Source organism: Pongo abelii, chromosome 4 (assembly GCF_028885655.2).
Source record: "Pongo abelii isolate AG06213 chromosome 4, NHGRI_mPonAbe1-v2.0_pri, whole genome shotgun sequence".
Classification (NCBI taxonomy): Eukaryota; Metazoa; Chordata; class Mammalia; order Primates; family Hominidae; genus Pongo; species Pongo abelii.
Window position 1 is genome coordinate 95,994,772 of NC_071989.2, and position 12,358 is coordinate 96,007,129.

At 36.5% G+C, this 12,358-nt stretch overlaps 1 protein-coding gene across 5 annotated transcripts in view; it reads right to left on the reverse strand.

Moving 5' to 3' along the window:
• The window catches only part of TMEM161B (transmembrane protein 161B), an 80,977-nt gene extending 68,638 nt beyond the window's left edge, over positions 1-12,339 (reverse strand). For 2 of the 5 annotated variants that reach the window (XM_024247324.3, XM_054555729.2), the window contains exon 1: positions 12,190-12,330. Coding sequence is in view for 1 of the 5 variants with exons in the window: in XM_009240884.3 (XP_009239159.1) it covers positions 12,190-12,192 (3 nt within the window). In the remaining 4 variants the exon portion in view is untranslated. Of the gene's footprint in view, positions 1-2,701; positions 2,834-12,189 lie in introns of those variants that run through there. The other 3 variants (XM_054555728.2, XM_009240884.3, XM_063724177.1) reach the window with 3 other exon arrangements.
• Between the last annotated feature and the right edge of the window lie 19 nt (positions 12,340-12,358).

A 12,358-nucleotide genomic window follows, 5' to 3' on the forward strand; every position in this document is an offset into this window, starting at 1 on the left:
ACTGAGTCTTCAACATTCATGTGCACTATAAAACGTTCATTGACTTTTCAACTTCTACTAAAGAACATATGTCTAACTCCAAAATAACCTGTATCATGCTCAATTGTGACCACTAATTTAAGGGTCTCTCCCCCTCGAAAATGGCATTCATCTCATTTCTTCAGCCTCCACTCCCAGGATGGTGGGAGATGGCAGATATTAAACACAAGTTGAATAAATCTTTACCTTTTGATAAAACAAATGGATAAAGCATAAATTTTTCCCACTGTTCTTCATTGCATTCAGGTTCCTACTGTGTGTCACACACTAAACTTTAGCATAAAGAAAATTATTCACTTTAAGAGTAAAAGACAATATATTGTGCTTTCTCCTTTCTCAAAGGAAGGAGTATATTTGTTTTTACAAGACGATCTTCTCATTTTAATGCGATAGCTTTGTGTTACAAATACTTTCCTTTTAAGACCAGGTGCGGTAGCTAAAGCCTGTAATCTCAGGGCTTTGGAAGCCTGAGGCAGGCACATCACTCCAGGTCAGGAATTCCAGACCAGACTGGCCAACATGGTGAAACCTCCTCACTAGTAAAAATACAAAAATTAGCCAGGAGTGGCAGCGACAGCCTGTAATCCCAGCTACTTGGGAGGCTGAGGCACGAGAATTGCAAGAATCACTTGAACCCAGGAGGCGGAGGTTGCAGTGAGCTGAGATCACACCACTGCTCTCCAGCCTGGGCAACAGAACAAGAATGTTTCTCAAAAACAAAAACAAAACAAAAACACCTTTCCTTTTAACAAACTAAAAATCAAAACTTTGCTCAAAGTGCACTGATAAAGCTTCATGAAACAAATTTAATATAAAAATTTCAGCTTAACTAAATTTTAAGCCATACACAAAAGCCAAGAAAATTTGTTAACAGTTAGGTAAATGCATTCATTGTGAATATTTTTAATGCATTAAATAATTAAACACACTAGGATCGAAGTAGTTCTGTCACTAACTAGCTACACAGCAATTAGAAAAGCTCTCCCTGGGATTCATTCCTTATCTACAAAATGAAAAGAGCTGGCAAATGATCTCCAAAATACCAAACAGATCATATTGTCTATGATTGCAATGTTTTAGCTAAATACACAATTAATCATTGGCATTCACAGATTTAATATTTCTAAACCACCATCAAAGCCTGTGTAATTATTGCTAATGGCAATGAATAATAATCGTTTCTCATAAAGATTCAATAAGCTAATATTTATAAGACCTGAAAGGAAATCAGAGTTCCAAATTAAAGGAGTAAACCTAGCCTACCACCCATCATATTCACCTCAATTAGTAGTTTGTGGGAATTTCTCTTAAGAAAGACTTGTGAATGCCAACAGTTCCATAGTTTTAAAAAAGATCTATCTTTCAGATAAGTGGCCAATTCTCTCTTTTTAAATGATTCATTTTCTGTATAATCTCAACATTTTCTTTTCAGTGGCTATCAAGAGAAAGAACTATGATGACATTAAACACTTCTGATAAGAATGATTAAGTGGGAAGCTCTCTATTAAAATCAAGAGTAAGCATTCAGTAAATGTTAGCTGAAATCAAATTAGAAAATAGTTTTAATCATCAAGAACTAAATGTCTCAATTAAAGTTATGACCTGCAGTACAATGTTTTTAAAGCTTGCTTATCTGTCCCTATTGACTAGAAAACACATTTTGTTGGTAATTATTTCTAATTCCAGTTATCCAGGCTCTTTTCTACTTTTTCTTAAAGACTGTGATAAGAAAAGACTGCTATATTCAACATGCAATATCCTACCCAAACAACTAAACTGTCTAGTAATAACTGATACAATAAAGCTTCATTATCCTGTTGTTAATTAATCTCACAGAGGAAGGGAGGAAGGAGTAAGTATGCATTAATTTAAACATAAGTAAAATTCTAGTAATAAATTTAACCATCAATAAAAACAAACCTTTCAAGAAAAAAATGTCATGCTTTCTCTCTTGACCAAGGGCGAATGCAGAAATAAATGGTTCTAGTTATGGAACATGAATACTTAAATACATATCCCCATAAACCATAAGAATTTGATCATTTATGTTCATTGTAAAAAGGCCCAAAATCTCCAGAAATAACAAAAATACTCAATAATAATCAAGTTAATGAAGTCTTGGCTTCAGTAACAGAATCTTGCTGTATGACTTTTTCTTTTAGAAAAAGAAAGCAGGAAACTATGGCATTGCTTTTTCTAAGTGGTTCAGCACATTGGGGCAAATGGTGGCAATCACCAGTTAAAGATAACAAAAATCAGCTAAGCACTGTGTAAAGGGCAGACATAAGATAACTATATAAACAAATAATTTAGATTAGTATTTCAAAGGGTTTCTAATTACTTATCACAAAGATAAAAGTATTAGTCTTACTTTAAAAACAGCCATAGCCTTATAGTATCAAGTACTCATGGCATTATCTGTTGGCAATCTATAATCATATATTTATAAAATGGAGCAGAACAGCTTGTTGAAGTTCCTTCTTCACAAGCCACTTCCACTAGTAGAGAAAAATCTCTCTTTCTCTCTGCATTGCCACTTACTATTTATCTCATCTCCTCTTCACAATCCGAACCTCTCTACTTCCAAAAATTTACAACATCCCATCATTTTCCCCTTTTCCCCTAAAGGATTTCTGTGATAAGTAAGTAAATAAGTAAATACCTGTGAAGCAGTAACACGGGAATATGACCTATGAAATTCTCGTAGCAGTAAAATCCCTTAAAGGAACTATGTCTGCTGAAGGTATGGAAGGGAAGGCAAGGTACTCTACAAGATTACATTCTTCTTTGCAACCTGAAGAAGAAACAAAGTTCTAATTGAAAATAGCCCAAGTGGAAAAGAAGAGTCCTCAGGAAAAGAACTGGGATAACCGTGAGATAGGCTTGGAACAAGTGTAACTCACTAAGTGCTTACACTGATAAGAAATTCGAGTTCAGCACAACTCATCCCCAATTCCTCAAATTGCTCTTCAACTCATCAGTGTTACTAGAAGTGCATCTTCAGGCCTAAGAGAAACTAAGGCTTTGGTGTAAAGCAGTGCCTTCAGTGGATGCAGTTAAGGTAGAAGAAATATGAAAGAATCTTATGACTTACTGCAGCAGTGGCAGATGTGTTTGACACCTAGTTAGAAATGTCAATCAGTACTGCTATGCCGGACAATAATGATTAATTGCTTGAATACTATAGAGATATATTAGGTATTAACTAGGTTTGGGAAACATTTTCTAAAAATATCGTTACTAATTATGATTTCTATAGGAAAATATTTTTGAATTTCAAACACTAGATTGAACTTGTGAAATTCAATCTTTTCATAAGTGAATCTTACTCAAGACAAACAATAGACTGGCACAACAGCACAATGGACAAGCAGCCTGGGTTAAAAGTCAAATTCTGTCATCACTAGCTGTGTGATTTTGGAGAAGTTACTCCAGTCTTGCTGAGCCTCCATTTCTACATCTGTAAGACAGACGTTTAAAAAAACAGAATTTAACTACTTCATAAAGATTTAAATGAGTCAATATAAGTGGAATGTAGAATAATACCTGGCAAATATTAAATGCAAAATAAATGCAGCTGTTATCGTTATTGAGGAAAAGTAAAATTCAATTTCTTATCCAACGGACATACTTCTACTTACCCTTAAAAATCTAATCCAAACCTTTCTTTGTGAAACCCTTCTTGCATTCCATAGAAACTGAATGTTCCTCTCTTTGTACCCCATAATGTACATTCAGCTAAATGTTCAACAGTATTTCCAAATTTACATAATCAGAATCAAAGAAACTTGAATCAAACCATAAAAATCATAGAATAGTTCAAGCACACTTTCAACGCCATGTATTTATTTTTACTTTTCAAATAGTCATTTTTAGTTTTTATTTTTGTGTTTTATAAGAGTCAGGGTCTCACTCTGTTTCCCTGGCTGGAGCACAGCAGCTTGATTACAACTCACGGCAATCTCAAACTCCTGGGCTCAAGTGATCTACCCACCTCAGCCTCCCAAGTAGCTGGAACTACAGGTGCTTGCCAGCACGCCTCACTAATTGTTAAAACTTTTTGTAAAGAAGAGGTCTCACTATGTTGTCCAGATTGGTCTCAAACTCCTGGCCTCATGTGACCCTCCTGCCTTAGCCTTTCATGAGCCACCATGCCAGGCCACTTTTCACAAAATCATTTTTAGAAATAGCAGCATACAAGCACATCGATTTTCATAATGACTAAGAATTTTTTTAATTAAAATAAGATACTGAGATCCCAAGTGTCAAAATCAAAGTAGCAAAAGTTTAAATTGTTTCAGGTTTTCTAAATCCTATAGTTTATAGCCAAAACGCAAAAGATATTTAACCTACTTTAACAACAGAACTACTACGTCTGTTTTATATAATTAAAAGATGTGAACATAAAAATCATTGGGTAAGTGAGTTGTAATTGTATTCTCTAAGAACTGCAATAACTTAAAAGACTAAAAACAGGTGGCATATCCTGGAACCAATAAGCAATTATAGCAAGGTTGCAGGATACAAAGTTAATATACAAGTCAATCACTTTCCTATATACTAGCAATGAACAAGTGGAATTTGAAATTAAAAATACTATTTACATTAACACCCAGAAAAAAATGAATACTTAGGTATAAATCTAATAAAATATGCCAAGACCTGTATGAAGAAAACTACAAAACTCTGATGACTGAATTCAAAGAACTAAATAAATGGTGAGATATTCCATGTTCATGAAAAGGATATTACCAAGGAGGTAGTCCTTCTCAACTTAATCTACAGATTCAATGCAATTACAATCAAAATCCAAGCAAGTTATTTTAAGGATATCAAAAAAAAAAGAAAAGAAAAGAAAGAAACGTTCTAAGGTTATTTGAAGAGGCAAAAGACCCAGAAGAGCCAACACAATACTGAAGAACAAAGTTGGAGGACTGACACTAACCAACTTCAAGATTCACTAGAAAGCTAGAATAATCAAGACTGTGTTATTGATGAAAGAAGAAATAAACAGATCACCAGAATAGAATAGAGGGGCCAGAAATAGACGCACATATAGTCAAACGATCTTTGACAAAAGGGCACAGGCAATACAATGGAGAAAAAAAAAAAATTTCACCAAATGGTACTGAAACAACTAGACATTCATGTGCAAAAAAAAAAAAAAAAAAAAAAAATGACTCTAGACACACGCCTTACACTCTTCACAAAAGTTAACTCAAATAGAACATAGACCTAAATGTAAAACACAAAGTTATAAAAGTCCTGTTAGATAACATAGATGGCTGTGGACAAGGCAACAACTTTTTAGACACAAAACCAAAGGCATGATCCATGAAAGAAAGAGCTGATAAGCTGGACTTCATTACAATTAAAATCTGCTCTGTAAAAGACAAAGTCAAAGAAATGAGAAAACAAACCAGACCAGGGGAAAATACTTGGAAAAGACATATCTGATAAGGACTATTATACAAAATATAACGAATTCTTAATTAAAACTCAACAAGAAAACAACCTGATTTTAAAAATGCATCAAAGACCTTAAAAGACACCTCGCCAAAGACATACAGACAGCAAATAAGAATATGAAAAGATGTTCCACATCATGTCATTAGGAAAATACAAATTAAAATAAGGAAATACCATTATACACCTATTAGAATGGCCAAAATCCAGAACACTGACAACACTGAATGCTGGCAAGAATGTAGAGCAATGGGAACTCTGATTCATTGCTGGTAGGAATGCAAAATGATATAGCCTCTTTGGAAGACAGTTTGTGGTTTCTTACAGTCTTACCATATGATCCAGCAACTGCACTTGCTGGTTTTTACCCAAAGGAACTCAAAACCTTTGTCCACATAAAAAAGCTGTACATAGAGTTTATATCAGCTTTGTTCATAATTGCCAAAATCTGGAAGCAACCAAGATATCCCTCAGTAGGTAAATAGATAAACTGTGGTACATCAGACAATGGAATATTATTAAACCCTATAAAGAAATGGACTATTAAGCCACGAAAACACAGAGACGAACCTTAAATGCATACTCTTAAGTGAAAGAAGTCAATCTGAAAAGACTACATACTCTAAGATTCCAACTATATCCAAACCCATAGAATGTACAACACCAAGAATGAACCACAAAGTACACTATGGACTTTGGGCAATTATGGTGTGTCAATGTAGATTCATCAATTGTAAGAAATTTACCACTCTGGTGAAGGATGTTGATAACAGTAGAGGACATGCATGTGTGGGAGCAGGGAATATCTAGGAAATCTCTTGTATCTTCCTCTTAAGATTGCTGTGAACCTAAAACTACTCTTTAAAAAGTCTGCAAAAAAATTTTAATGCAACACAAAAATAAAATCTATTACATGAAATTTCACATAATTGATTACTATCTTTAACAAAATACATTTCTATTATTTTTCTGTTTACTGTTTGGAAAGTTGACAGTAAATAAACTTATGAAAAGATTTATATAATTAAAAACAGTATGAGCTCTTTGCTTGCTTTTTAGATACACTGTACTACAATAATTTTACAGGAGCACTTAATAAATATGGGTACCAGGCACGTGGGCTGAATATCTATGCATCCAAATTTGCTACAATGTCACCTCCTCATTGAAGCTTTCCCTACATGCCCTATCTAAAACAGGCATTTTCTATCCCCTTACTCTCTCTCTGTTAAATGTATCACAACTGACATATCACATGCCCATTTCATCATGAGATCATCAGCCTCTCCCAATAAATGAGGGCCAAGATTGTCTCTGCTTTTAAGCAGTTATATCCCTGTTGCCAAGAACAGTACCTGGCATACAGATGGTGAATAAATAACAAATGAATGATTTAAGAACTTTTTTTAAAGTTTGGTGAAACAAAAGGTACAGTCATTTCAAAGCCAAAAGAATATTCATTTCACCATGACTGTAAGGATTTCTTTTTTTCTATAACTCAAGAGTAAGTGGTATACAAAAAGTAGAAAGGCAGTTTACACTTAAGTTTATTTCTAAAAAGTTCCCTTGAGACAAGCTGTATTCATTCTTACTAACATGGGCAAAACCACATTAACAACAGTAAGAAAATAATAACTTCTCTCTTAGAAATGAACGCTTTAGAATATCTTCTGATTTTCTGAAATCAACTTAATGCACTTTAAGCTTTTGTCCCGGAGAAAACAAAAGAACCAATTTTTTTTAAGTGGATCAAAGCCCAAAGTATCAACTAATCTTAAAAACCAACCTTGAACCAACCAAATATTAACCAAGAGAAAAGTCAGTCTATAACATTATTTCAACTAGGCCTCTGTAGTAAGAAAGTAGTGAAGGAAAGCAGTCAGAAGAAAATAAAGTCAGAGAACTGAGAAGAAACCTGAATGTTTATTCTAAAAGTTAACCTTAGTGGTTAACTGCTAATACCTGATCGAATCCATCCTTCAAACTGCACATGTCAAATTACCACTCAGCTAGCAAAAGGACCTCCAGTATCTCCATTAAAGTCTCTTATACTTGCATTTCTCTCTAGTAGGGGTTTAAGGTCCACCAATTTAACTCTTAACTGCATCCAGTGTTAGAGTAAGGATTTAAAAAAAAAAAAAAAACTTAATTGCGGAACTTATTAAAAATGCAATTCTAATATCCAGAATCTACAAAGAACTTAAACAAATTTACAAGAAAAAAACAACACCATCAAAAAGTGGGTGAAGGATATGAACAGACACTTCTCAAAAGAAGATATTTATGTGGCCAATAAACATGAAAAAAAGCTCATTGTCATTGGTCATTAGAGAAATAGAAATCAAAACCACAATGAGATACCATCTCATGCCAGTTAGAATGACAATTATTAAAAAAAGTCAGGAAACAACAGATGCTGGCGAGGCTGTGGAGAAATAGGAACGCTTTTACACTGCTGGTGGGAGGGTAAATTAGTTCAACCATTGTGGAAGACAGTGTGGCGATTCCTCAAGGATCTAGAACCAGAAATACCATTTGACCCAGCAATCCCATTACTGGGTATATACCCAAAGGACTATAAATCGTTCTACTCTAAAGATACATGCACACACACGTATATTTATTGCAGCACTATTTACAACAGCAAAGACTTGGAACCAACCCAAATATCCATCAATGATAGACTGGATCACAAAAATGTGGCACATATACACCATGGAATACTATGCAGACACAAAAAAAGAATGAGTTCATGTCCTTTGCAGGGACATGGATGAAGCTGGAAGCTGCCATTCTCAGCAAACTAACACAGGAACAGAAAACCAAACCATGTTCTCACTCATAAGTGGGAGTTAAACAATGAGAACACATGGACACAGAGGGGTAACATCACACACTGTGGCCTGTCAGGGGGTGGGGGGCAAGGGCAGGGAGAGCATTAGGACAAATACCTAATGCATACAGAGTTTAAAACATAGATGATGGGTTGATAAATGCAGCAAACCACCATGGCACATGTATACCTATGTAACAAACCTGCATGTTCTGTACATGTACCCCAGAACTTAAAGTAAAATTTGAAAAAAAATTTAAAAATACAATTCTAAAACTTCATGCTACCCCAAATTATCAGCACAGTGAAGTGTTTTTTATCAAGTATCACAGGTGATTCCTATGCAAACTCAAGCTTGAAAACTAGTATATTAACCCACTTTTCAAAACTCAGTTGAAGTCACCTACTACAGCTGTCCCCAACCTTTTTGGCCCCAGGGACTGGTTTCATGGAAGACAATTTTTTCACACATTGTGGAGGCAGTGTGGAGGGAGGATGGTTTCAGGATGAAATTGTTCCACCTCAGATCATCAGGCATTAGATTCTCATTTAAGGGTCACCTAACCCAAGTCCCTCACATGCACAGTTCACAACAGGGTTTGCGCTCCTATGAGAATATAATGCCACCACTGATCTGACAGGAGGTGGACCTCAGGCATTAATACTCGCTTGCCCACCACTCACCTCCTGCTGTGCAGCCCAGTTCCTAACAGGCCATGGACCAGTACAAGTCCACAGTCCCAGGGGTTGGGAATCTGTGACCTACTACATGACCCAACCTGCTCTCAGTTAGAAATAATTTCTTTCCACTGTACTCTTTGAGCCTATTATATGTTTCTCTTATAGCATTTACCACACTCTTCCCAACACTCCCCTCCACTCCCCTCAAAAAGAAAACTTTTCATCAAATCCAATTGATTATGGCAAAGGTTTATAACCTCCCCATGGCCTACTCTCCCACACCTGCCCACAAACCATTGTTCAATTCCAGCAGTAAGTTACTACAGGATGATACACAGATCTGCAATTCCAGGAGCTAGCTCTAATCTACCTATCTTCCACAAATTAGCTTGAATGGTAGAAAGATTTCTATTTGATCAAAGTTGGTCTGTAATTTTCAAAAAGGAAAGTGCAATAGAGCAAATGGCTTTATTCCATTAGTAAATTTCCTATAGACTTGTCTTCACAACAACTTGAAAGCATAAAAATTAAGCGTGAGTTCAGTATTTTCGGTCTGGATCACAATCCTATTCTCCTACATTCATAATACAAAAACCTTGTTATAGGCACAGGTATCTATTGAGTTTCGGTTTACATAATGTATCAGAGAATGAGAGCACAGAATTAGTGTATCATTGATTAAAACAAGAATTAAATCAAAACATTCCAAGAGTTGCGTTCCATTCTGGAGCAGTATTTAAGACAGTAGTGAAAGACTTGGCCAAATATACAAAGATTCCAAGTACTATCTATGTGACTTACGAAAAAAATGAAAAAGAGAATGATAAAAGAAATCAAACTTAAGCCAAAATGGCATGGAAACAAAACAGTGGATCAGACTAACTTTTATTTAATCTGAAACATGTAACTATCCTGAAAAATGCTGAGTAGTCATGGAATCATAAATTTAAGAAGGTGCTTTAATACCCATCAAGTCCCACTTCTCTTATCCAGGAGGAATTTGGTACTCTTATCAAAATTGAGTGACTTTTTCCAAATCCATATAACTAACAATGGGCAGAATCTGGGTCCTCTGGGGTCAATACTAATGTTCTTCGCATAATATCATTAGGCCCCAGCAATGCAAAACAAGTTCTGATGTAAACAAGCTGAATCCTCAATAAATTCAGCCCATGCTCACTTCATTTAATGGTTAAACTCTTCCCTTTGAAAAATTCCAAGCATTAACCACACTTGCATATACAGACATTATCAATTTCATAGCTGGGAAAGATAAAACTCAGCCAAGATAATTAGCTCAGAAATATAAGCACTTCCAGAAGGAAAAGAGCCAACTAGTTAGTTCCAAAATGACATTCAGAAAAACAGCGTAAGATTACATTAGTTCCAAACATTAACTACCTCTTTTGAACTGACAGGATAAGAAGGATTCTACTTCTAGTATTCCAAACCACTGAGAACAAGTTCACGTTCAGCTTTTCTGTGACTATGATGATTTACGTATTTTAATTATACTTTATCTTCAACTTTTCAGACCAAAAAGTCAAAAATTAATCTTAAATTTAAAAAATGAAAATATGAGTTTTAGTCCAGACTGCCAAACTACTGTTACTTTAGATAAATCACTGTCAATTTCTAGACCCCAGATTCTTTCTTCTGTAAAAATGGGGATGGAAGAGTGATTACTAGGCTTTGGTTCCTCCCAGTTCTGTTTTCCCTATCCTTGTCTAATTTCACTGATACAAACGAAAAACAACTTTCTTAATACAAACCATATTATTCACTGAGGTTAAAAAAAAAAACAAACTTTAAAGAGATAGGTTATCTGGTAAAGTGCACCAGGAACTACATTATTTTGAAGGTCTTTGTTCTACATTCAGCTAAGTTTCTAAAAGTCATTCAAAAGCCAATCACCACACACATTAACTGAACGTTGGCAATATTTGGCCCTGAAAACATATGACAAACTGAAGCTAAATTCCAGGACAGACGCCTCTGCAGGTGAGGGTTTGAAATCTTGTATACAGTGAAGAAACTGACAATAATGAACTTCACCAGAGCCCTGTGATCTTGAAAAACAGCAAAGGTTAAGAAACCCCTTGCCCCCGTTTGTGTTCTGAGAAATTGGCTTACTGCAAAGAATCACCTTTCCTGTAGAACTCAGATAAGAATAAGGGTTGATCCATACCCCCCTACCCCTTGTTTACCTATAACAAGGCCATAACTAGACCCTTCTAATTCCCATCCTTTGCTTCGTAAATGATTTGCTGAAGTACCTGTCCCACAGATCAACCGGAACAAAATACTTATTAACCAAACTTTAAAATTCTCTTCTATCGGGTACCTGAATTTTGTCCTTCCCTCAGTCTGAAACAATATATACAAACCTCTCTTAACAGCTCCTCCTCAGAATAGATGGGCTCAGGATAAAACATTATCTGGTTAATGTTGGATCATACCCACCTTTTCATCCCAATTCCTGACATCTTATTTACCCCTACCAATAAAAGACAAACCCTTTCTGCCTAACCTTTAAGGTGCATGCAAATCTTACGGTCATTCTCCCTACTGCAACAGTTCCTTCAACCTTCCTCCACACCCTTGCAATATTCCTTTCGAATAAAGTCTGTCCTTACTAAACTCGGGTTTTTTATTTGACACCCTTTTCAATTATGAAATGGCTAAGTGTAAAGAATAAGGGGACTGCCGTTTCTTTAAATGACAGGTGTTGATCTTATACAAGGAGACCCATTGTGTCCACCTGGAGAGGCTAAAAGCATTTCTAAGATCTGAATTTCTTGGCCACTGTTCCGCGGCTGGAGAAGGGGGCGCAGAAGAGGTGATTGACCTGGCAAGGTCAACTCTGGGATCACCTGGCGCCACAGGCCATACACAGTAAATGGGCCATGAACAGGCAGGCTACCCAGTCCATACTCCCTGACAGATACGCCCCTGCCTCCGGCCCGCTAGTCTCCCAGACAGGTAGGCATGTAATGCTGCTTCCTCAGGGGCTCAGACACCCTGGGATAGGTGGTGGGTCCTACCCAGCAGCTCATCCCAACGTCTCAACTCCATTCTGAGCAGAGCACCTGATGGCTCTTTTCACAGGACTGACCTCCCCGCCCTTTTCGCCCCACGGTTGTCACTCCTGCCCTCACAGAAGAACTCACCATGGCGCCTAGGATAGGTCGTGGACCAGACACCCTGGAGTCGCCGGGGCAGTCCCAAACCTCTTACCTCCCGGTCCTTGAGCCGAGAGACTCTCAAACAGCGAAAGAGAGGGTCTTCCGGCTCTGCCGGAAGTTGTGCGCGCGCGGGACAGGAAGTTCCTCCCTTCTC